This window comes from Cynocephalus volans, chromosome 6, assembly GCF_027409185.1.
Source record: "Cynocephalus volans isolate mCynVol1 chromosome 6, mCynVol1.pri, whole genome shotgun sequence".
Taxonomy (NCBI): domain Eukaryota; kingdom Metazoa; phylum Chordata; class Mammalia; order Dermoptera; family Cynocephalidae; genus Cynocephalus; species Cynocephalus volans.
Genome location: NC_084465.1, coordinates 111,842,685 through 111,865,954, shown reverse-complemented (window position 1 = coordinate 111,865,954; position 23,270 = coordinate 111,842,685). Strand labels below are relative to the sequence as shown.

Genomic DNA, 23,270 nt, shown 5'->3' with positions numbered 1-23,270 from the left:
CAATTGCCATGAAAAAAATAAGATACCTAGGGATCAATTTAACCAAGAAGGTGAAAGAACTCTACAATGAGAACTACAAACCACTTCTGAAAGAAATTAAAGACACAAAAAATGGAAAGATATTCCATGCTCCTGGATTGGAAGAATTAACATTGTGAACATGTCTATGCTACCAAAAGCGGTCTACAGATTCAATGCAATCCCCATCAAAATACCAATGACATTCATTATGCACAGAAATGGAAAAAACAATCTTATCTTTCATATGGAAAAACAAAAAAACCCAAATAGCCAAAGCAATCCTGAGCAAAAAAATATAAATCCGGAGGCATAACACTACCTGACTTCAAACTATACTACAAAGCTATTGTAACCAAAACAGCTTGGTACTCGAATAAAAACAGACATTCAGACCAGTGGAGTAGAATTGAGAACCCAGATATCACCCCTCAGGCTTACAGCCATCTTATATTGGACAAAGGCAACAAAAATCTTCATTGGGGAAAAGACTGCCTCTTCAACAAGTGGTGCTGGGAAAACTGGATATCGATAGGCAGAAGAATCAAACTAGATATGCATCTCTCACCATACACAAAAATCAACTCAAAATGGATTAAAGTTTTAAGTATAAGACCTGAAACTGTAAAATATCTAAGGGAAAATATAGCTGAAGCACTTCAGCAATTAGGTCTGGGCACGGGCTTTATGAACATGAGCCCAAAAGCACAAGCAGCAAAAGAAAAAATAAACAAATGGGACTATATCAAAGTAAAAAGTTTCTGCACAGCAAAGGAAACAATCAACAGAGTGAAACAACAACCTACAGAGTGGGAGAAAATATTTGCTAACTATGCAACCAACAAGGGATTAATATCCAGAATATACATAGAACTTAAGCAATTATACAATAAAAAAAACTAATGACTCAATTAAAAATGGGCAAAGGAGTTAAACAGACATTTTTCAAAGGAAGACATACAAATGGCCAACAGATACATGAAAAAATGCTCAACATCACTAGTCATCAGGGAAATACAAATTAAAACTACATTGAGATACCAACTCTGCCACGTTAGACTGGCTAAAATCAAAAAGACAGTGAATAACAAATGCTGACAAGGGTGTGGAGAGAAGGGACACTCCTACACTGTTGGTGGGACTGTAAATTAGTACAACCACTATGGAAAACAGTATGGAGGCTTCTCAAACAACTACAGATAGATTTTCCATATGATCCAGCAATCCCTCTTCTGGGTACATACCCAGAGGAATGGAAATCATCATGTTGATGGGATACCTGTACTCCCATGTTCACTGCAGCTCTATTTATACATAGCCAAGATATGGAACCAGCCTAAACATCCATTGATGGATGATTGGATAAGGAATCTACTATTCTGACATAAAAAAGAATGAAATAGTCCCATTTGCAACAACATGGATGAACCTTGAGAAACTTAAGTTGAGTGAAATAAGCAAAACATAGAGGGATAAATAACACATGTGCTTACTCACATGTGGGAGCTAAGAGAGAAAGGAAGGAAGGGAAGAAAGACCACAGCAGTGCAGTGGTCTTACAGAAGGAGGGAACATAACTAGGGCTGCAAAGTGGAGTGGGTGGGGGAGAGGGCGAGGGGGAGGGTGGTTGGAGGACAATTGGGTGGGGACATGGTGTATAAAAGCAATTTCTGATAATTTGTATCTCATGAATATTCATAATTATAATTAAAAAAATGAAAATTTTAAAAAAGCAATATATGCTGAAAGAAAATTTCGAATAATACAGATATGTCTTATTAAGAGCAAAAGTCATACCTAATTCCATTGCAACCTTATAATCATCATTAGATTTGGCATAGATCCAACCATATCTTTTCCAAAGTATTTACTAATATGTATATATAGCACACAAATATGTTTATTTACTTTAAATCTCCCATACTAGGTCAAATTGCCCAAGCACAGAACCTCACAGCACTGTGTCTTCTGCATAACTCACATCAGTTTTCCCCTTATTTGAAATTTGTAAAAATTCATGACTATCTTTTCTAATAGAATGTATGTTTTGTGAGAGAAGTACCTGTTTGTGCTCACCATTATATCTCCAAAGAATAATTGCTGAATGAATGAATGAAGGAATGATGTATGGGTGAACAAAACAAACACTATAGCAAGCAACTTCTGACTCCCTATTCATTCATTCTCACTTATTGAGAGCCAGGAACCATTCTAGGTGTTGGATCTTGGATCTCTTTCAATGATGGTACTTATATGATGTGCTACATTTATTTAACAAATGTCATCTTAGTGGGCATTTGGGTTGTTTCAATTTTTCATTATTTCAAACAATGTTGCAATGAGCATCTTTATACATATATTTTTGTAGAATTAATTCTTAGATGTGGAATTGTTCTGTCAAAGGAAAAAATAATTTAAAATTTGGGCCAAATTACCAAACTTTCCTCCAAAAAATTTATAAGAATTTATACTCTTAATAGTGAGACTGCCTGATTCTCTAAGGTATAATCAATTCTATACACATTTAAAATGATATTTAATTTTTATTCGCATTTGCTTAATTATTATTGCCATTTATATTTTTTCCAATGGAATCTCTTAGGAGTTCACTTAAACTTGATGGAAAAGATACAAACTTCTTTGTCATATGATCACAAAAGATATCCGAGTGGTTTTCAAAAAGTTAATGGAAAGATTCATAGTAACTTTTAATTCTATTTTTCCACAAACTCTTTGAAACACCCTTGTAGCATTGAAATGATTATGTAGAAGTACAGGAAAATACAGTAGCTTCAGGACAATCTGATGTGTTAGCAAAGCTTCTGTAATGTTTAAGAGAATCTGGCATATTTGAGAATTTGTCAGTTCAGCCTTATGATTTAAATTTGAAGTATATAATTGATTACAGACGGTGCTATTACACACTAAAAGGCATAAAAGAACCTGATTAAGCTTGTAAAGAGTATTAAACTTTTTAAAACAACTTGATTCATTAGATTTGTAAGAGTTGCTTCGGTGCTTAGAAAAATCTGTTTATCTGCTCTGTTCTGCATTAGGAGCACTTAAGAAAATCAGGTATATTAAAATTTATAAATGTTCACAATCTTTCAATTACTGAAGATTGCAAATAGAATGAAATGATGACAGGAGTTTAATGCCAAGGAATCTGCATTTTAACAAGTATCCAGGAGATTGTGATGTAGGTGCTCCCAGTCCAGTTTGAAGCGTAGTGGTACCTTGCTGAAGGGCTTGGACTTGAGTGTCAAACAGATCTGTATTTGGGCCCAATCTGCCACTTACTTCGGGCAAGTTTCCTTACTTCTCTAAGCCTAATTTCCTCATCTGTGCAACAGGCAAAATCCTCACCAAATTGCTGTGAGGCTTAAATAAGTAATGCACCTAGCACAGTGCCTGGAACATAGAGAGCAGCTCAATAAATGTTTGTTGTCAGGATGATATGGGTGAATCGTACATGATGAACCAAGAAAAATAATCAGGGATCAGATCAGTAAGGGACCTAAGCGTTAAGCTAAGGAGTTTATCATGAAAGCTGTTAAAATCATTGTAGATCATAGCATGATGTGATTAGATCTGAATTTTAGAGAGGATCCTGTGGCAGAGTGTGGAATATGGTCCGGAAGTAGGCTTGTCCCAGTTAAGAAGCAACAGTAGCAATCCAAGCAGGGAGTTGTAAGGGCCTGATCTCCTGGACTGGTGGGGTGGGGAGCAGAGGCAGGTAGTGTTAAGCAGTCAGAATCTACAGGATGGCGAACAAGCATGAGGATAGTAGGAAGTGAAAGGGAAGCGTGTAAGATGAGTCCTCTTTCTGGACTGGGCAGCTGAGTACACACAATGGTAAAGAATAGGTTGCTGGTATCTAGAATAAAGCCTGGAGTCATGCCCAGCCCAGCATTTAAAACAGTTCCCAGCACTAGTAGATAGATGTTGGCTGAATGTATGAGAATACTTTCTTTGGAGAAATGAAGTAGACGCTTTTCTGCACTGGGTTGATAAAAGAAAGTGAATGAAAATAGCGTGAACAAGGGTAGTGTGCTCTTTCCAGAAGCTTGGTTGGGAGGGGAAGAGAGGCTGATAGGAGCCAAGAGGATATGGGGTCAAGGTAGGGGTTTTTCCTGTGATGAGAAACCAGAGTGTTTGGAGGGAAAAGCCAGCAGAGAAGTTAAAGATGTAGTAGAGGAGGTGAGTGATAGAGCAAGATCCTGGGATAGCAAGAGGGTGGTACCAAAGCACAGATGGAGGGCTGAGTGGTGAGCAGCAGGGTGAATATTTCTTCCGTGTGTACAGATGCAAACGTGTTTGTTGGTGGAAAGAAGTTGGAGGATTCCCTCCCCACTCCTGATTGCCTGCCTCTTCTCGGTGAATGCTTCCTATACTAAGTGGTGTCACAGAACATTTCAGAAGGGAGTTACAAGCTTGGACTAGTAGATGTGGGTGATGGGAGAAGGCAGTGGTGGATGTTGATTAATAAGCAGTGAGTGCTGAGAGCAAGTTGGTGTCATTTTTCTCTGGCTTGCTTAGCTACTGTGCTAGAGTATTAATTCAGAACTGACTCATGTTGGTATTGGGCAGGTGGGATGAGGGACCAGATTTTATAACAGCACTGAGAGCTGAAGCCAGCGAATGTGTAAGTGGTGAATGAAAGAAAATAATAAAGGTGTTGATGAGAGTAATCACAGCAACAGCAAAACAGAAAACTGGAAGCCCCAAATACTTTGATTCAGTCTTAGCTAAAACCATAGATTAACATTGTAAGTCACAAGCCACTATACGATTTAATTAGAAGACCTGGCAGGAAAGAAGTTTATTGATACTAATACAATTGCTTTTGAGAATACAAAGCCCTTAGTTGCCACTGGAAATATTAGAGAGAAAACTGAATAACACAAATAAATTACAGAGGCAGGCATGCACGCTCACAGAAGAGCATTAGCCAGGTAGGACGATCTGTTTAAGTTAGATATTTACCCATATTGTCTTCATGAAATTAAGTTTTTCTGACTGGTCTTTTGCTGCGATAATTTGTTTTTTAAATGGAGATATCAGAACAGAATGTAATACTTAACCTCAAAGATAGGATTACCACACAGCTTGTTTTTCATGTTTGTTGTGAGAAACCGAATTTACTCATTCTGTTTGTTAAAGAAAATTAGTTAAATGTTTATTTTAAGAATTGGATTTATTCATCTTGGTTATAATCATCATCACAATGCCCATGTGTGTAATTTGCCATCTTTGACTTCATTTGGTATCTCTATCACTTTATAATCAATCAATAAAAAAGCATCAATTCACTTGCTTTTCAGAGAGCACCAAAACCCTTCATCTTGGCTTTCTCCCTACAGGCCTGTTTCACCCAAATAAACTCTGATTCTGAAACACAACACAAAGCATGTTTCTTTGTTGACAATCATGAACATTTATGGAGTACTTTCTAAATGCTGGAATCGGTGCTAAGCACATTCACATACATTATCTTATGTAATCCTCACAACAGCCCTGTGAGGTAGGTACACCAATTATCTGCCTCTTACAGATAAGGCTGAGCAACTTCCCTGATAACACCCCACCAGTGAATTGTGCTATGAAGAACTGTTTGGCTTGGAGAAGTAAAAGATCTGGGAAAAAAGACAGCCACAGTCATTACCTTTAAATATTTGAGTGGATTCTTTGTGGTAGAGTGATTAGCTCCTTGGGTCAGAGTACCAAGGAGTAAGGAGTAAGGGGTAAGGTGGAAATTACAAGAACATTCAAAATAAAACAGATTCTTCTAGTGCAATGTAATTCTAGAGAAGGAATTTAAGCACTGACTGGGGGTTAAAATAGTTTTTCCACCATTCTCTTACTCCTCGGTATTCTCCATTTCTTTCAACTCATTGCTCTTGCTCCTTCATATACTGGTGCATTCATCTTTTTTCCCATTCAATAAATATTTACTAATCTGTACTGTCCAATACAGTAGGCACTAGCCACATGTGGCTATTTAAATTTATTAAAATTAAGTAAAATAAGAAATTCAGTTCCTCAGCTGCACTAGCCATGTTTAAATGCTCAATAACTAAACATAGCTAATGGCTACCATATCTGACGGCACAGATAACTGAAAGTTCTATTGGACAGCAATGTTTCAGATAACTGAGATAGTGATGGTGGTCACAAGAATGAACACTCTAAGTCCTTGACCTTGAGAAGCTTACAGCCTAGTGGAGGGGGAAGAAAAAAAACCACCACCCAACACTATTCATTAAGAACTAACACTGGGGCCGGCCTGTGGCTCACTTGGGAGAGTGTGGTGCTGATAACACCAAGGCCACGGGTTCGGATCCTATATAGGGATGGCCGGTTAGCTCACTGGGTGAGCGTGGTGCTGACAACACCAAGTCAAGGGTTAAGATCCCCTTACTGGTCATCTTTAAAAAAAAAAAAAAAAAAAAGGAACTAACACTTATTCAGCTCCTGCTGTAAATGAGGCAGTTTGCTAAGCACTTTCTGTGACTATCTGGTTCCGTCCGCCTATCACCATGAAACAGGTGCCATTATTATGTCCACTTTACAGAAAGCATAGCAAGTTACATAGCTTACCCAGTGAAAGTGAAGAGTACTGTAGGGCCTCATGATCAACATACGCGTAGGTCTACAGAGGAAGGTGAGCTTAACCGCCATTTGGGGGTGTTAAAGGTTAGAAGCAAGAAGGGATTAAAACCTGTTTGTCTACACCGTGGTTACTCAACATGTGGGCCACCTACTACCTCCATTAGTCACCTAGGATGCTCGTTAAAAGTGCGTTTTCCCTAGATCTCATTTGAAGCTCTGTGAGCGGGGCCTGGGAACGTTTTTAACAAGGTCCCTGTCTCCGCCCCAGCTACTTTTTTCTGCTCACTAAACAAAGGTTAAGAGCCCCTGGTCCACACCACACGGCTTTCTTTATTCTGCTTTCCCTTGCCGTCGACCTGACAACGGATAGAGGTTGGAGGCCACGCTGCGCTACCTCGGGCCGGCCTCTCCGAGCCTCAGTTTACCCGTGCGTAAGACGCGGAGGCCGGTGGGTCTGGGGCGAGGCTGACGTCAGCCGTCTGGCGCACAGTGGGCGCCCAGAAAACGCGGCCCCCGGCCGGCCACCCGGGTCCCGCTCCTCTCGGCCAGTCCGTGCTGCCTACCCTCGCAGATCTGCTCCCACAGGCTCTTGCCCGGAGGCTCGGCGACCTGCCCCGGCGAGACAGGCAGCTCATGGGATACGGACGACACAGTGGGCACTGGCGTCCGGGTGGTGACCGACGAGTCTGCGGAGCCCCTCGGCTCCTGTGGCGGCGCCGCCATGGCCGCGGTTTCTACGGCAACCGCGTTCGCCGCGCGGCCGCGACCCGGAAAAAGCCGGAACTCGCGGGGGTGGGTCAGGGACTCGAAATTGACTTCCGGGTCACGGCGGAGCGGGCTCTCACGTGGAAGCGGGGACTTTTGGCCTGCGGGTGAGTGGTGGGGGGAGCCAAGCGGGAGGGTCGGCGCGGAGTCTGGAGATTGGGCCTGGGTATTTGAGCGGTGAAGAGGGGGAAAAAGCGGGCGACCTGCAGCCTCCACCCCCGCCCCCAGTAGTCGGTGTTCTCCCGCCGCAGCCCTGAAGCAGCCGCCTCCAGGAAGTTCTCCCTCCTCGGAGCCCGGCCCGGGGACCCGCGTAATCCTTCGCTGTGTTTCTGCTGCAGCTTTGGCGCAGCCTAGCCCTGGAAGGGACGGATCTTAGTTCCTGGCTCCCCTGCGTCCAGCTAGTGATCCTGCGGTGGGAGTGGGGTGTTGCTGCACGGTCTCTTGAAATCCTGTGGGCTGGAGTTCGAATCCCAGCTTTGCCACTTGCTGACTTAGGACACTGAGCAAGTGAATTAAAATCTGTAAAGCTTCGGAGGTGGAATATTCACACTGATCATCACGAGGCTATCGCGGGAATTTAAAAGCGCTTTTGGAGAAATCGTTTGCAGGAGATGCTCTGTAAGGTTCACTTCCTCTTCCCTTTTCCTTGAGTGAATACATTTGGAGTTGCAGGGCTGAAGAAGGGGGAACTGCAGTGTCCTGAATGGCAAAGATGGGGAGAGAAGGAGATGAAACTGACCTCCCACCTCCCCTTGGCTTCTTTGTTCTTATCACACGTCTTGGCCACTCCCCCATCCTGAAGCACTGTGGGCTTCCTTGACTCAACCCTCTCTAGGTTTGCACCTTCTCCCTGTCCTTTGCAAGCCTCTTTTCCACTGCTCACCTATTTAAATGTCAGCGTTTCTTGAGGTCTTGTCTCCAGCTCTTTCTGTTCAAGGCTTAGTTACCATCCATATATTTTTTATGTCACTCATGTCAGCACAGTCGCCCCTGAGCCTCAGAAAGGTGACTACCTGTTCACCAGTGAACATTTCTACTTGGATATGTCCAACCCAGCCTGTCTCCTCCGTCCTCCAACCACCCCACCTTCAGTTCCTTTGTCTCAAGGATTAACACCACCATCCTGCATCACCCAAGCTGGAAACCTGTTCTTCAGAAACTTTTCTGACAACTGGTAGGGCAGGTTACATGACTTCCATCACATGGACCTTACTGCTGTTCTTGTTCTTATCATCTGTATCCTTATAAGCTGTTATACTACCTGCTTCTTGGTGGCTGGTGTTTTACCTTGTTCATTTCTGTAGCTCTGGTATTCATTCATTCAGTCAGTTGTTCAGTGAGTATTGAGCACCTGTTATGTGCCAGGCACCGAGCCAGGCTCTGGGAACACATCAGGAAACAGGATAGACAAGAATGAATGAATGAGTATAGTTACTACTGTGACTCTCCAGGTGCTCCTGGAGGGGGTTGTGAATGAACTTGAGCTGTAGTCCAGGCCTGGCCTGGCTCTTTGAAGTTGCTAAGAGAGAGCCATTTCCAGTGTGGACCCTCTGGACTCTGAGGTTAAAGAGGGGGAAATTGAGGCTCAAGGAGGTAAGGTGATTGATTCAAGGTGAGACCGGGATTTGGATTTGAACCTAGCACTGTCTGAATTTAAACTTGGTGCTACTTCTATCATATTTCCTTTTGCTTCATAAGGAATCATGACCATTTCCCCCTAATATTTCAGACCACCTACTCAAAGAAGCGTGACTCTTGGCAGTGCTTAGTAGAATTCAACACAGAGTGGCTTGGTATGGGCATAACTTGTACCATTTCTTTTTTAGAAATGATCACCAGGACCCACAAAGTAGACCTGGGCCTTGGGCTCCTGGAAAAAAAAAAGAAGAAGGTAGTCAAAGAACCAGAGACTCAATACTCAATTTTAAAAAATAACGATTATTTCGCTGATGCTTGTCCTGTAAGAGCCACATCCCCCTCTAAGAATGTAGCCCAAGGGCAGGCACCTGAGATCCTTCTAGTGAAGAAAAGGAAGAAAAAGAAGGGCCACAGCACCCTTTATGAGGAGCACCTAGAATCTGAGACTACACTGTGTATCAGACAGACAGAGAAGTCACCCAGCCCCAGGAAGCAGGCCCTCGGTCACTTGGAGTACCTCACTGGGGAGAAGAAAAAGAAGAGGCAGTCCTTGTTATCTCCAGCCGTGTCCCATGGCTCAGGCATGAAGACTTCCCCAGACCCCAGACAGAGTGAGGAGGTGGCCAGAGCTGGCAAGGAGCTCAAAAAACGCAAGAAGGAAAAAAAGGCCCAGGACACTGCAGCCTTTTCTGTCCGGGACCCTTTGTTCTGTGAGGCCAAGGATGCTCTGTCTGCTTGCCCAGTGGGGAAGGAGGGTGAGGACCAGGCAGCCCTGGGGCAGAAACGGAAGCAGGGGACCCCCAGGGATCACAGTGGGAAGATGAAGAAGAAAAAAAAAATCCACCAGGAGAGAGACACCCTCCTAGTCTCCTCCAAGCTCTCTAGTTCTGTGAACAGCAGCCCTAGGAAAGGAAGTAAAAAGAAGCCAGTCAAAGTTGAGGCTCCAGAATACATCCCAATTGGAGATGGCCATGAGGCCCCAATAAAGAAGATGAAGTCCAAGAAAAAGGGAGAGCAGCCGGTCATTGAGGAGTTGCCTCTAAAAAGGAAGAAAAAGAAGAAGAAAGAGAGCAGGGTGGCAGGAGACCCTTGGAAGGAGGTAGGTTTTCCTTCAGAAATGACTCTGAATTGGAAGAATGAGGGTGGGAGTTGGGGGTGTGTGTGTGCATGTTTGCACATGCATGGGCACTCATGCTTTTAGCTGCCAGAACCCTGGTTAAATTGAGTTCAGCCAGAAAAGGGGGTTAATGGACACATGTCATTGGAAGCTAACTTCAGGCATGGCTGGATCCAGGGGCTTGTGTAATAGCATCACTAATACAGGTATCCTTTGCTATCAAAACCCTACTCAAGTTTTTACTGTCTCCACTCAGGATTTGAATAAATTGGGACACTTTTTCAGATGAATCCCTTGCTTTCTGAACTCTTGCCACTTGCTATCCATAACTCAGGGTCCAAATAGTTTGAGATAACATTGTACCTGTAGCCATCTGAGCTTACTATTTGAGCTCGGTATATGCACTTTAGGAAACACATAGATTGGGATGTCACGAGATGCCTGTATGGCTTTCCTTGGCTCTGGGCTTTGTATTTTTTTCTATCCTGGCTTTACTCCAAGTTTTCCTCCCCACTCCCCACCCCCCACCCAATGGCAAGGTGTCCCCAGGAGCTCCAGACTTTCATCCCAGTAGCTCAGTCACCGCCAAAAGGAAGAAGAGTGGTCCCTCTAGAATGATTACAGGAAAAGCCCCAGGGCTGTTCTCATAGGCCTCAATTGGGTCACTCCAGCCAGAAGCCCTGATCTGAAACCAGGGTTGAGGGGCTGAGGGTGTCAGTCCCACCTAAAGTGCACCATCTGAGGTGATGGGGAGGCAGTTTCTGAAAGGAGAAGTGGGATCCTGTTCCCAGGAGTAAGGGAATGGGAGATGGCCTGGTGAAAACCACAGAGACCCCCTTTCTCCATCCTGACAGGTTTCCTTGAGTGGAGGAGGGGAGGGTGGAGACCCCCAGCCTTTCCCAGCTGTGCCTCCATAGGTCCAGGCCACCATTTCTGTCCTCAGAGTGTGCACATGGACATGTGTGCAGAAACAGGATGGTGTGTGTCCTATTGCATGGTATATGTCTGCTTTCGTGGCAGATGTCCTCCAAGCAGATGACTGGCCCATCAGAGTGGCTGGTGGCTCATGTTTCTTGAGTGCTTACTGTATGCATGGCACTGTGCTGAGTGCTCGTCACGTATTGACCTGTTTCATGCTCATACCAGTCTGGTTGAGCTGGCTGCTGTGGTTATCCCCATTTAACAGACTAGAAAACTGAATCTCAAGCGAGCTAAATAAGGTCACCCTGCTGGTAAGAGGAGGAGCTGGGATTCAAGCCCACACAGTCTGGCTTCTGAGCTTGGGGTTACATACATCCCTATGGAACCTTTCACAGAAGCCAGTGTTATTATAGCCCAAGAAATGACTGTCTTCCATTAGAACAAGCTCTGGGTTCCCTTCCCAACTCTGCACCAACCAGCTGGGTGACCTCAGACCAGCCACTGTCCTGTTGCCCTTAAGCAGTGTAGTAATGATGGCTGACGGGTGGGCCTGGCACGAGGAAGGGGCTCATTAATACCGACTGAAGGGATGAGCCCACTGGAGCTGGGTCATCAGGAGGGTGTCTGTGGCCAGTGAGGGTTGGGGAGGGCAGGGGTGGCCTCCATGTTGGGAGTCGACAGGAGTTAGCTCTGGTTGCTGGATTTACCCCAGCTTTGTGCTAGTCCATTAGACTTTTGTCACCAGTATCCTCCTTCATTCAGAAACTCGGGGCTAGGAGGAACCCTAGAGGCTTTGGAGGTCAACCCCCATCAGAATCTAGAGTCCCTTTCTGGAGCCCAAAGAAATGTAGTCCCTTCTGCATACCATCTCCCATGGTGGGGACTTTCTGAGCTGCCAGAGCAGTTTGCAGAGTCAGGCAGATGCACACGTCTCTCGGGTCTGCACAGGTGATGCGAACCAAGAGAGTCACCTGTGGATCATCACTTGTGTGATACCAGGTGCCCCGCAGGGCACACTTAAAGGAAGGATGCGTGAAATATCAGCAGATGTCATTACCAAGGGACCAGGGGAAAGTGTCTGGCCTGAGGTCTTGCTGTTGGAGGATGTCTTGAGAGCTGATGGTCAGGGTAGGCCCAGTGAGGACACAGCACAGGAGCTGACACCTGCGTGGGCCTTGGCCTTCCCTGGGAGGGAGTGGCAAGCGCAGAGGCCTGGAGGGATGCAGCAGCCTGGCAGAGGGCGCTGGGTGAACTGGGCAATGGTAGAGTTGAGGTGGACAGGGGCCAAGTGATAGGGAGCCTGGATTTTCATATGAACAAGATGGGAGTCCTAGTGGGCTTGCGGGAGGGAGGGGACATGATTTGTTTGAGCTGTTACAGCGCATTGAATGGCAGTGTAGATTGGACCAGGGGTGGCGGTAGGGAAACAGAAGTTGGAGAGTGTCATCGTTGTCCACACAGGAGAGAATGTGGTGACCATGACCTGGTGGTGGCAGTGTGGAGGAGAGCATTGGGTGGGATCGAGTGGTTGGTTTGTTGGCAGATTCCTGAGCCAGCCCTGCATTCCCTGGGCCTGCCAGCCCCACCCCCCTGCTATCAGCCAGGCCCTTGGCCTTTCTCCTCTGACAGGTAACACCAAGCCCAGAGTCAGGAGAATCAGCCCTGTCCCTGAGCCATGGGGTGACCTTGTTGTGGTTACTTTACCTCTCCTGAGCCTCAGTTTCTTCATTCTGTCACCATTTTGGGCTGGAGAATCATGGAAGAGAAAGGATGGGAAGGGCTTTGTCGACTGGGAGATGTTGCCTAGGTGGCTAGGGTTGGGGTGATACTGTGGTCTGGGGTCTTTTCTGCGATTTGTCGAGATCTGGCCCCCACTGGGCTGCTGAGGCTGAGGCTGTTCCTTGTATGCTGGAACCTTACCCACCTCTGCCCTCTCGCGCAGGAGCCAGACACAGACTTAGAGGTGGTGTTGGAAAAGAAAGGCAACATGGACGAGATGCACATAGATCAGGTATGGCCCAGGTCTTCCTTGTGCCCCTCCCGTGCCTCTTGCCCACTACTCCCCCCTCTCCCACCAGAGGTATGCTTGTCACCTACCAGGCTGCAAGATCTTGGTCTCAGCGACACCAGGGACTCCAAAGTCCACTTGGCCAGCTTCAGTGGCACACCTCCAGAGCAGGGAACTCACACCCTCCCATACTTCATGCCAGGAGACCCCTCCAGCTGCCTGGCCCACCTAGTCATTCCCTGTAACCCACAGTGGGGTGGGGGGCATGTCCCTCAGACCCTGCAGCTGGGGTGGGGGACACATGCTCAGCCAGGCCCTCAGGTTGCCACCTCCTGGGCTAATTCAGGAACATGTAGAGGAGAAGTTGTTCTGTTGTGAACCAACTTTCGTCGTGCCCAGATCCCCTTGCAAATTTGTCCTATGTGGAAATGGACTTTCTGGAAGTGGGGTATTTTTATGACCCTGGACCCCAAGGCTTGGCAAGACAGAGGCCTAGCATAGGCCTGGTGTTGGACCATGACTAAACAGGGGACCTGGCCAGGTACTAAGCTCACTGACCCTCACTTCTCCCCTCTGGGGTAGGAATCATGGCAGTACATGCTGCACGGGTTGCTGTGAAGACCACATGAGGTCGTGTTTGGAAGGCCTCGTATCTGTGCTTAATAGACAGCGGCGTTACCTTGACTGCCGTCCTCATGTTTCATCAGCAAGGAATTGCTGAGAGCTGAGTCAGTGTTGTGAGAGAAGCTGCAGAGTGTGAGGGTGTGAGGCCCAGATGGCCCCTGTCCCGTGGCCCTTGTGCTCTGGGAGAGAGAGAGAAAATGGAGCAAGCATTTAGAAGTGGGCTGAGCATGAGGAGAGAGACCTAGAAATACCGAAGTGCCAAACCTGCTTTAGGGCACTGGGGGACTCTTCCTGGAGAAGACTTCAAGCCCAGGTCTGGAGGAGACCTCATAGTGAGGCCAAGGAGATCAGTGACTGAGCCTCCATCCAGGGCCTGGCACAAAGTGCTGGCCCCCAGAAACGGAAGCCTACCAGCCTTTCCGCAGGTCGTAGTCATACTTGGCTTGCCAGGGCAGCACTGCTGGAATGTGACCGGGTGGCCACGTGCAGAGGCCAGAGACAGGCCCTGACTCATCCAGGCCCTGGGCCCTTCCTCAGCTCCTTTCCTAGGCCCCAGAACAGCCACAGTGCCCGTGCATTTCGTATGGGCAAGGCCTGCCTGTGCTTTGTATTTATTTGTGCCTATTGAATATAATTTCTAAGAAAATTTCTAACCATTTGGAATGACTGAGATGGCCTCAGTGTATGTGAACCCCTCCCTCTGTTTTTCCCGTAAGATACTAAAAGTTTATTATGTTAAAAAATGGGAAATATACTTGGGGAAAAAACTCCCACCTGAAATCCTACCACCTAGGGATAATTTCTGTTAACTATGTTGTATGCTTCCAGATTTTTCCCTTATAACTACGTATGTGTAATTTTAAGACTATGTGTACTGTTCTTTTAACTTTTATCCTTTAACTGTGAACTGCTTTCCATTTCGGCAAATGCACATCTGTCATCATTGCACATCTGTCACATGATTCCACTGCAGGGATGTTCCTTCATTTTCCTTTTCATCTAGTTGCTGTCAGTTTGACTCTTGTTTTATGTAGTTTTAAACTACATAAATGGTCACCCCATTTCACAGCCTGTGGCAGATGAAAAGGCACAAACTGGGGCAGCCAAAGTTGCACCTGAACCCTTGGGAGGGAGGATAAGGCCTGGAAGCTTATATTTCGAATAGCAGGGTGCTCCACTGGTGGCCTTAGCCATACTAGCAGTCATGTATAAGATAGACCAACTGTGTGCTTGGCACCCTGCTAGGCTCTTTTTTGGCTGGCCAGTATGGGGATCCAAACCCATGATGTTGGTGTTATAAGACTGTGCGTTACCCAACTGAGCTAGTGGCCCACCCAGCTACTAGATTCTTTACGTAGATATTTCTATTTCTTCCATTTACCCTCCAAGCAAGGTGATACTTCTGTCTGTTGTGGATAAATAGACCAATGTTAAATGACTTACCTAAGGCCACACAGCTAGTTAATGGTTGTGCTGAGATTCAGACTAGCCTTTGCCTGGCTCGTGAAAGTTAACTACAATATCCTGTGCAGAAGAAGACAGGGCTTTGGCATTGTGTTTCCAGAAAGTTTCCACCTCAAATGGCTATTACACATAAAACATGTTTTAATGGTGAAGATGGGTAAGCTTCCATTTCTAGGAAAATTTGTTCTCAAGAAACCCTGGCTAAGGAGGATAAATGAGGCCTATCTATTTTAGGCCAAGGGACTGTGACCCTCAGGGTGCTTAGAGGATACTTTTGACAAAAGCCTCCCACGTCGTTTGTAGCAGAGTAAAGCTGCATACCCCTGCCCCCCTCCCTCCCCCCTGGCCTGTTCTCTGTCCTGGGTTTCAAGTTCAGAGGAAAACTTCTGTGTCTCATCTTACTCTTTTGTTGTTTTTTCTTGCTCAGGTGAGGCGAAAGGCCTTGCAAGAAGAGATCGATCGCGAGTCGGGCAAAACAGAGGCTTCTGAAAGCAGGAAGTGGACAGTAAGTCTGGTGCCGGGGCCATGCGTGGTGGCCTGCCCTTCCCCTCACCCCGCAGCATGATCAGAGGAGTGGGAAGACCAAGTCCAGCCAAGCCCCAGAGGTAGCCCCAACCCGCTGCTGGCTCCCTTTGCAGCAGTTTGTCCCAAGCTCATTTCTTTCCTTCTGAAAGGGTTGCTTGCCTCCCTCTTGGAGAGCTGGCCAAGCAAGGTAAGCCACCCAAACCTCTGTCTTGACCCTGGGTTGGTGGGTGTCCCACGGATTAATTCCTGAGGACACATTGTGACCTACTCTTTTCCAGCAGTGCACTGTGTCCTCAGAGGGCTGCCAGGAAAAGGGGTAGGAGGCAAAGGTGAGAGAGGGGCCGTGGTAGGCCTCTCTTAAGACTGGCTTCAAGATCCAGTTTGAATGGGAAATTTCCAAACCAGGCCTGAGAAGCTAGAACAGGCAGGAGGACAGTGTGAGGACCACACAGCCCAGCTGCTTAGGTTGGCATGCTGGGCCTCGACAGGTGGCTCTGGCTCCCAGTCATTCTACTGAATAACTTCATCCTGTTTCTGGGCTCCTACTGTGTGCTAGATGCTGGCCACAGAGGCAGATGTGAGCCTTCATTGTCACGCTCATAGTCTAGTGGCTGGTGGAGGGAATGGTATAGTGGGAAAATGGACAATAGACAAAGGAAGATTGTTTCAGACAGTCATAGTGCCAGGGAGAAAGAAGACAGAAAAGTGAGCTAGAGAGAGGCCGGGGGTGGGGTGCCAGAGAAGGTGACACTTGTCTAAAGACTTTAAGAATGTGGAGGTTCTAGCCCTGAGAAGGCAGGGAGGAGTGTTCCAGTGGGGGCCACAACCAGTGCAGAGCCCAGAGGCAGAAGAGGGCTTGGAGTGGTCTGTGGAGAAGGCCAGGAAGGCGACCCAGCAGCTAAACACGGGTGAGAAGGGCATTTGCCCAGCAGCGGAAGCCGCTGGAGGGCATTTGCACAGGAGAGGTGGGGAGCCCAGTTAGGAGGCTGGGGATGGTGGCAGGGGGTACAGAGAGAAAACAGCTTCATGATTGACCTCGGAGCACTGCCAGCAGGACTTGTGAACAGGTTGGACTTGGGAGGGAAGGAAAGCGGGAAGGCTTGCCCTCATGCTCTGTCTTTTGCCTTCACAATGTGCAGAAAAGAATAGTTGGTTTCGATCAAAAGATCTCAGAGCAGTTACTGGCTCTGCCACTTGCTGGTTGTGAGACTAGGCAAGTCCCTTCCCTCTTGAGCCTCAGTTTCCACACTGGTAAAATGGGACTCATACCCTGGCCCACAGGTTTGGAGTGGGCCTCTGTTATGTGTCTTTCTCTGGGCGCCTCCATTCTCTCCACCCTCTCCAGCTGAGCAGAGCTGATGGGACACCTTGATTAAGGAAGGCAAGAAATGGGTCAGTATCATTCAGAGCCAGTAGCCTCTGGCTGTACCTGGAAGGACCTGGTGGTAGGAGAGTGATCCTGGGACACAGGGGCTGAGGCCTGCTGGGAACGCTTGCAGTGGCACTGCCTCTCAGGACCTATGGCCACTTGATCACTGAGGCATGTGGCAGGGACTCCAGACTGACTAGGTGCCCCCGTGGGTGGGTCAGCAGCTCTCGGGAGAGTAGCCCACCCAGGCCCAGTGGCCTCTTGGCTGCGCTCTCCTCAGACCCGGTGTGGAGCTGTCACAGGTGGCTTCTGCTCTAGAAATTGCAGGCTGGGGAAGCTGTAACTATTCCTGCAACTGGGCCACCAGTTGGGACGAGTGTCACCTGCTCATTCGGGGCAGCTGTAGTGATGACTGGTTCTTTTTGTCCTACCAAAGCCGACCTAGAAATAAGTGCTAGGCTGGCGTTTGGCCTGCAAGTGGAAAGTTCCCAGGCAGTGTGGAGTTCAGCAGGGCGGGATAGACTAACTGGTTATCAAGGACTTAAAATATACCAAGTGTTATGCACTGGGTTTTCCATAAAAATCTGACTTAAGCCCAACTGAAGCCCTAGGAGGGGTATGTCACACCCCCATATTATAGATGAGGATATTGAGGCTCAGAGGAGTTAGATGACTTGATCAGGGTCACACAGGTCGGGCTTCACCCCTGGTCTGTGTGATTTCTTACGGTCTTCTGGAGGAGCTGGGTTTCTTGCCTTTCTCACAGATGGGAAGGTAGGGGTCTGGAGGGGCTCCCTTGCATTTTCTTGTACCTGGGGGATTTGTGCAGGGATGGTGGAGCACTCTGGCTGGAATTGGAACCTCCAAGTTCTTAGGCTGGTTCAGCCTCTGACTTAGCTGTGTGACCCTTCACCTCAGTGATGTAAAATGTAAATGCAGATGTAAAATGCAGGCCTCTGAGAGGAGAAATGCACTTCAGATCCACACTTGCCCTTCTCCACCTTCCAACTGATCGAAATGGTAGACTGACAGATGAGCGGACAGCTGGTGAGGTGCCCCATGTTGTGGGTGAGGTGTGCTGTGTTGTGGTGAGGTGAGGTGAGGTGTCCCATGTCATGGGTGAAGTGTGCTGTGTTGTGCTGAGTTGAGATGAAGTGCCCGTGTTGTGGGGGAGGTGCAGTGCCTTGTGTTCTGGGCGAAGTGTGCTCTGTAGTGAGGTGTGCTGTGTGGTGAGGCGTGCGCTGAGGTGAGGTGAGGGGAGTTAGGGAAGAAGGAGTAAAACAGAAAGGCAGCTCAGTGTGCAAATGTGGGCTCTGGTGTTGGCCAGACCTGAGTTGGAGTCCGGCAGGTTACTAATTATTGTGTGTCTCTAGTTAAGCTGCCACCTCATTTCCTCATCAGTCCGATGGGGATAACAGTATTCCTCATAGGGCTCTTGTTAGGATTAATAAAACTTACTAGCGCTGTGCCTGGTTCATAGCAAACATTTAGTCAGCTGAGTCCTGCCTGGGAAGGCTGGGGTCAGGGGAAGGAAAGGATTTTGGAATCAAGGAAAATAACCACCTTTTTCCTCTTATTGCAGGGAACCCGATTTGGCCAGTGGGACACTGCTAGTTTTGAAGACGATCAACAGAAACTGAAATTTCTCAAACTTATGGGTGGCTTTAAAAATCTCTCCCCTTCATTCAGCCACCCTCCTCGCACGACTGGAAGGCCCAACATGGCCCTCAGCAAGAAGGCAGCTGACACTCTGCAGCAGAACCTGCAGCAGGACTATGACCGGGCCATGAGCTGGAAGTACAACCGAGGGGCCGGCCTCGGCTTCTCTACTGCCCCAAACAAAATCTTTTATATCGACAGGAATGCTTCCAAGTCAATCAAGTTGGAAGATTAAACTCTAGTGTCCTGTCCCCCACAACAGCCAAAATTCCTTTCATTGTTCAGTCTTGCAGATGACAGCCCTCTGACTATTGTCTCAAATCACACACCTGCAAAGATTAAGGACAACTATCTTGATGGGCTTGGACAAACTGGGGTGGGGGACAGCTCATGTTTCAGGAGCCAAGAGAGCAAGTGAGTGTCTAAAACCTACTATTGTCCATGTTAAACATTCCATCCCTATCCGAAGACACTGGCGTGTGTAAATGATGGTAGGTAACACTTGTTGGGTGTTCAGCATGTGCCAGGCACATACTGGCATGTTTTCCTTGCATTAATGTATTTAATCTTCATAATTATGAAATGGGTGCTGTTATTATCCCCATCTTATAGATGAGGCAACTGAAGTTCACGGATAAAGTAGTAAAATCGCCTGGGGTCACCCAGCCAGTGAGTGCCAAGTGCTATACTTCTATACCTCGACCCCAAGTCACTATTCATTACTCGGAATATCCCTCCTTGGGAATCTCACCCAGAACACTCGTTGGGGATTAAAATGTCTTCTGATTGAGGAAACAAATTTTATGACATGTCTAAATCTCAAACAGGAAGTGGAATTAATTAATGAAAAACAATGACTGGAAAGCTCATTTTCCTTTGCCCCATTTTGGAGTAGCTGCAGGCAAAGAGGGGTCTGAGTGGGCACCAAGCAGATGTGGCTGAGCCGCCTCTGGTGCTGGGAAATGTGCCTCTAAGCCAGTCTTGCCTTTTCCAGCTGCCATCCTTCGATCCTAAGTGCTAAGTTTGGATTGGACTTTTTGTGCTTTAACTAGATCCTGAATAAGGCATATTATTTTAGAGAGCAGTTAGTCCTGCAAATAAACCAATGGCAAGTTCCCAGGTTGTGTTCTATTAGATTCCTTTGGGTCACAAGCAAGAGAATCCAGGTGACTTCTGTGGTGGAGGATGAATGCAAGGAGGCACAGGACCCATGGGGGGTAGCACATGAAGTTGCCTCAGCAGTAACAGCAGGGACAGTGTTTCCAAGCCTGGATTCCACAGCAAGCCTCGGACAGTTCCAGGTATAGTTATCCAAGTGACATGTGACCACCTTCTTTCCATTCTCCCAGCTTTTTGCATCCCCAAATACAGGTTCTGATGGGGACACTTTCACATTACTTGGCCTGAACACCTCCTGTAGGACATCCCAGCCCAGGTAGGAGGCCTTACCAGCCAGGAAATCCAAAATCTCAGTGGCAGGAGGTCCTGATGGAGGGGGCTGATTCAGCAGCTCACCAAGGAAACATTCGTTTTCTCTCTGTTCCATTGTCCTGTGTTAGCTTCAGACTGGTAGAAGGATGACAGTAGCAATTCCAGGCTATCGGTTCCCTAGAACGTTCCAGAGGAAAAAGAAAAACTTCTTTTTTTGGTTCAAGGAAAATTCCAGAAGGCCCTCAAGGGACCTTGTTTCATATGCCCATTCCTGCACCAGCCCCTGACATGGGAGGGAAAGTCAAGAAGAGTGAGAAGCTGATGCTGGAGAGATAAGCATGGTGTCCACTACTGCCCGGACTACTGGCACTTTAGACAACTGGTCTTACCTGGGCTCTGACCTCTGACCCCTGACCCACAAGTGTTGGCCAGGTCAATAGTCCTACAAGTGGGTGCTAGCAAGGACCCGTTTGGGCCCCTTCCCTCAGAACATGAACTTGGCCTTTCATGATGGAAGAGGCCACCTCAGTGCTTAGAAGGTAGCGTTCTGCATCTGAGCTATCTCCTCCTTAGCACCTCCTCCCCCGACAGGAACACATCTCCTGACCGTAACACTATAGGAATTCGCTCGGTGTAAAAGGGATCAGCCTTTTCTACTCTGATAGTTTTTATCTTGAGAGGTCACACTACAGTTTGGGTGTAACTTAGCTCCTCAAAAATGATTGCGCTCAGCCATCTCTTGTGTGATTCTGGAGAATAGATGATTGATCTTCCACTGTCCTGCCTCCATCCAATCCTTGGTGACTTGACAGCTCTCACTGAGGTGAGATAGTCAGGTCAGGCCTTTGTCCAAGTGTCAATAGTCTGTGTAATTGGGTTGGACTTTTTAATTCAACATATCGCCATTGGCTTATGAGTTTCTTTGCTCAGGGGAAGGGTTGTTGCTTTTCTATGTAGATGAGAACGTAAAGTCTGTATCCAGAGAAGGTTGGGCAGCCAAGACAAGATGCTGAGTGTCCTCAGAATGAACTTAGCCTTTTCTCTTTGCTTTTCACTCAGATGAGTAGGTCCTGGTCCTGGGGCATTCTGCGGGGCTTGGAAGAATCACTCTGTGCTTCTGATGTTTGCTGGGATCGCATCCTTTGTGAACTAACACTGGTTTGAGCTATCCCTGCCCCTCCCTTTCCTGTGTCCAGTGCCATCCCCAAGCTGTCAAAGTTTTTAGTGTGATTTCCCATGTTCTCCTTCATGTCTTGACACTGTGTAGAACACAGCCTGTCTCCAAGGCATGGGAATTTGGGGGAGATGGAGGCTGGGGAGGTCTGGCAGACGGCACAGCCAAGACCTTAGTAAATATTTTCCTAGCCCTGATCTCAAACTTGGCTGTTGGCCCCTTGGGGATTTCTCACTGAACTTTTTTTTTTTTTTCGGTGGCTGGCCAATATGGGGATCTGAACCCTTGACCTTGGCGTTACAACACCATGCTCTAACCAACTGAGCTAGCCAGTCAGCCCCCTCACTGAACCTTTTTCTATGGCAAGGTCCTTTCCTCCTTACAGTTGCCCTTCTCCAGCTGTCTGTCTTAGTCTGATTCTTGTTCTGTCTGCCTTAGCCCACCAGGCCCTGCCCTGGGACCACCTTCCTACAACTAGTCTGGCCCACCAAAGTCTTTGCCAAATGGGCTCAGTTCTCTCCTAAAAGAAGTTGTGTATTCAGCTCTGTGAACTATTAGAACTGTTCAGAATTGCAGTAGGTAGAATAAAGCCCCCTGCCCCCTGAAGATAGTTGTGGAACCTGTGAATATGTTAGGTTACAAAATAAAAGGGAACTACGGTTGCTAATGAGCTGACCTTAAAATAGGGAGATTATCCTGGATTGTCTGGGTGGGTCCAGTGTAATTATAAGGGTCCTTAAATGTAGTAGAGAGCAAGAGTTAGTGAAGAGACTTGTAAGAAAGTTGATCAGCCATTGCTGGTTTTGAAGGTGGGAAGGAAGGGGCCACAAGCCAAGGAATGTGGGTGGCCTCTAGAAGCCAGAAAAGGCAAGAAAACTTTCCCCTAGAGCCTCCAGAAAGGAATGCAGCCCAGCTGACAATTTTTAGCCCATTGAGACCAGTTGGACTTTGATCAACAGAACTGTAAGATAAAGTTGTGTTGTTTTAAGCCACTAAATTTGTGATAATTTGTCAAAGTAGCAACAGAAAACTAACACAGGTCTCACTTAGAAGTTTCTTTCATTTCTTAAAATTCTTGCTTGGATTTTTTTATTGCGCTGTCCTTCCTAATAGTAGACTTCATCTTGTGTAGACTGTGGTATTCAGAGACTGGCTTATTGGTTTAGTAATGAGCTGGGGAAAACTGCACACAAGAACATAAAATCTAAGTCTCTGTGTGGGCAAGGCGATATGATTCTGGTGTAATGTGTACTTGACCTAATGTGAAAGTTCAAGTTCAGGTTAACGTAAAAGCAATAAGAATTCACTGGCCCAGCATTGGGAACTAATGCTGTCCAACGTGTACAGCTCTAAGTGGAAACAACTTGAAGAGCACAATCTATGAATTTGCCAACTGTTTTACATTTAAATAGCATCATAGAGTAAAAGTAGTATATAAAATGGTTTTAATGGAATTTGTTAAACAAAGGCCACTTGGGAGTATTGGAGCAATACCACAATGCTTTTGGAGTTTCTGTATGTTTTGTTTATTAAAGAGGAGGAAAAGAGGCATCCTTTAGTGTCTGCTGTTCTTTACGGAGGCTGTTTTCTCAACAGAATTCCTTGGCTGGGGTGGGGTGATTGTCATCAAGTTGGCCAGAAAATCCACAGCATTATTCTTGGCCCTAAACTATCCATGAGTTTATATAAATTTATCTTTAAAAAATATTTTAGCCGCTTTTACTTTCTGAGGTTAACTGTGTGTTAACTGTAACCCTGTGTTTCAGAGTAAAGATGAAATGTAATCTGTGTCCAGTGTATACCCCGCAGAAGCACAACAGTTTGGAGCACTTTTAATCCACAATGTGGATGCACTTTCATGGGCAATGGGTTCTAGGTTGTGCATCGCCAGTCAGTATTAATGCTCCTACTGATTCAAAATAGAATGTCGGTGGAAGCTCACCAG

General features: G+C 46.7%; 2 protein-coding genes across 3 annotated transcripts in view; one reads left to right on the top strand and one right to left on the bottom strand.

Moving 5' to 3' along the window:
- IQCK (IQ motif containing K) overlaps positions 1-7,348 on the bottom strand; it is a 140,675-nt gene extending 133,327 nt beyond the window's left edge. The window contains exon 1 of the mRNA XM_063099893.1: positions 7,194-7,348. Within this exon, the coding sequence (XP_062955963.1) occupies positions 7,194-7,265 (72 nt within the window). The 5' untranslated portion in view covers positions 7,266-7,348. The remainder of the gene's footprint in view (positions 1-7,193) is intronic.
- Positions 7,349-7,455: 107 nt separating this feature from the next.
- Positions 7,456-22,867, top strand: KNOP1 (lysine rich nucleolar protein 1). 2 transcript variants are annotated; one of them, XM_063100650.1, is made up of 5 exons: positions 7,456-7,502; positions 9,222-10,132; positions 13,014-13,082; positions 15,595-15,672; positions 18,644-22,867. In XM_063100650.1, the coding sequence occupies exons 2-5, from the start codon at positions 9,224-9,226 to the stop codon at positions 18,953-18,955; spliced, it is 1,368 nt and encodes a 455-aa protein (XP_062956720.1). In that variant the 5' UTR covers positions 7,456-7,502; positions 9,222-9,223; the 3' UTR covers positions 18,956-22,867. The 2 variants fall into 2 exon arrangements, with proteins under 2 accessions (XP_062956720.1, XP_062956721.1); XM_063100651.1 differs by lacking the exon at positions 13,014-13,082.
- The last annotated feature ends 403 nt before the right edge of the window (positions 22,868-23,270 follow it).

Excerpts from the sequence above, each read along its gene's own strand:
- KNOP1 (XM_063100650.1), top strand. The coding sequence starts at position 9,224 with ATGATCACCAGGACCCACAAAGTAGACCTGGGCCTTGGGCTCCTGGAA. Across the intron at positions 10,133-13,013 it reads CAGGAGACCCTTGGAAGGAG|GAGCCAGACACAGACTTAGA; the intron begins GTAGGTTTTCCT and ends CCTCTCGCGCAG. Across the intron at positions 15,673-18,643 it reads CTGAAAGCAGGAAGTGGACA|GGAACCCGATTTGGCCAGTG; the intron begins GTAAGTCTGGTG and ends CTCTTATTGCAG.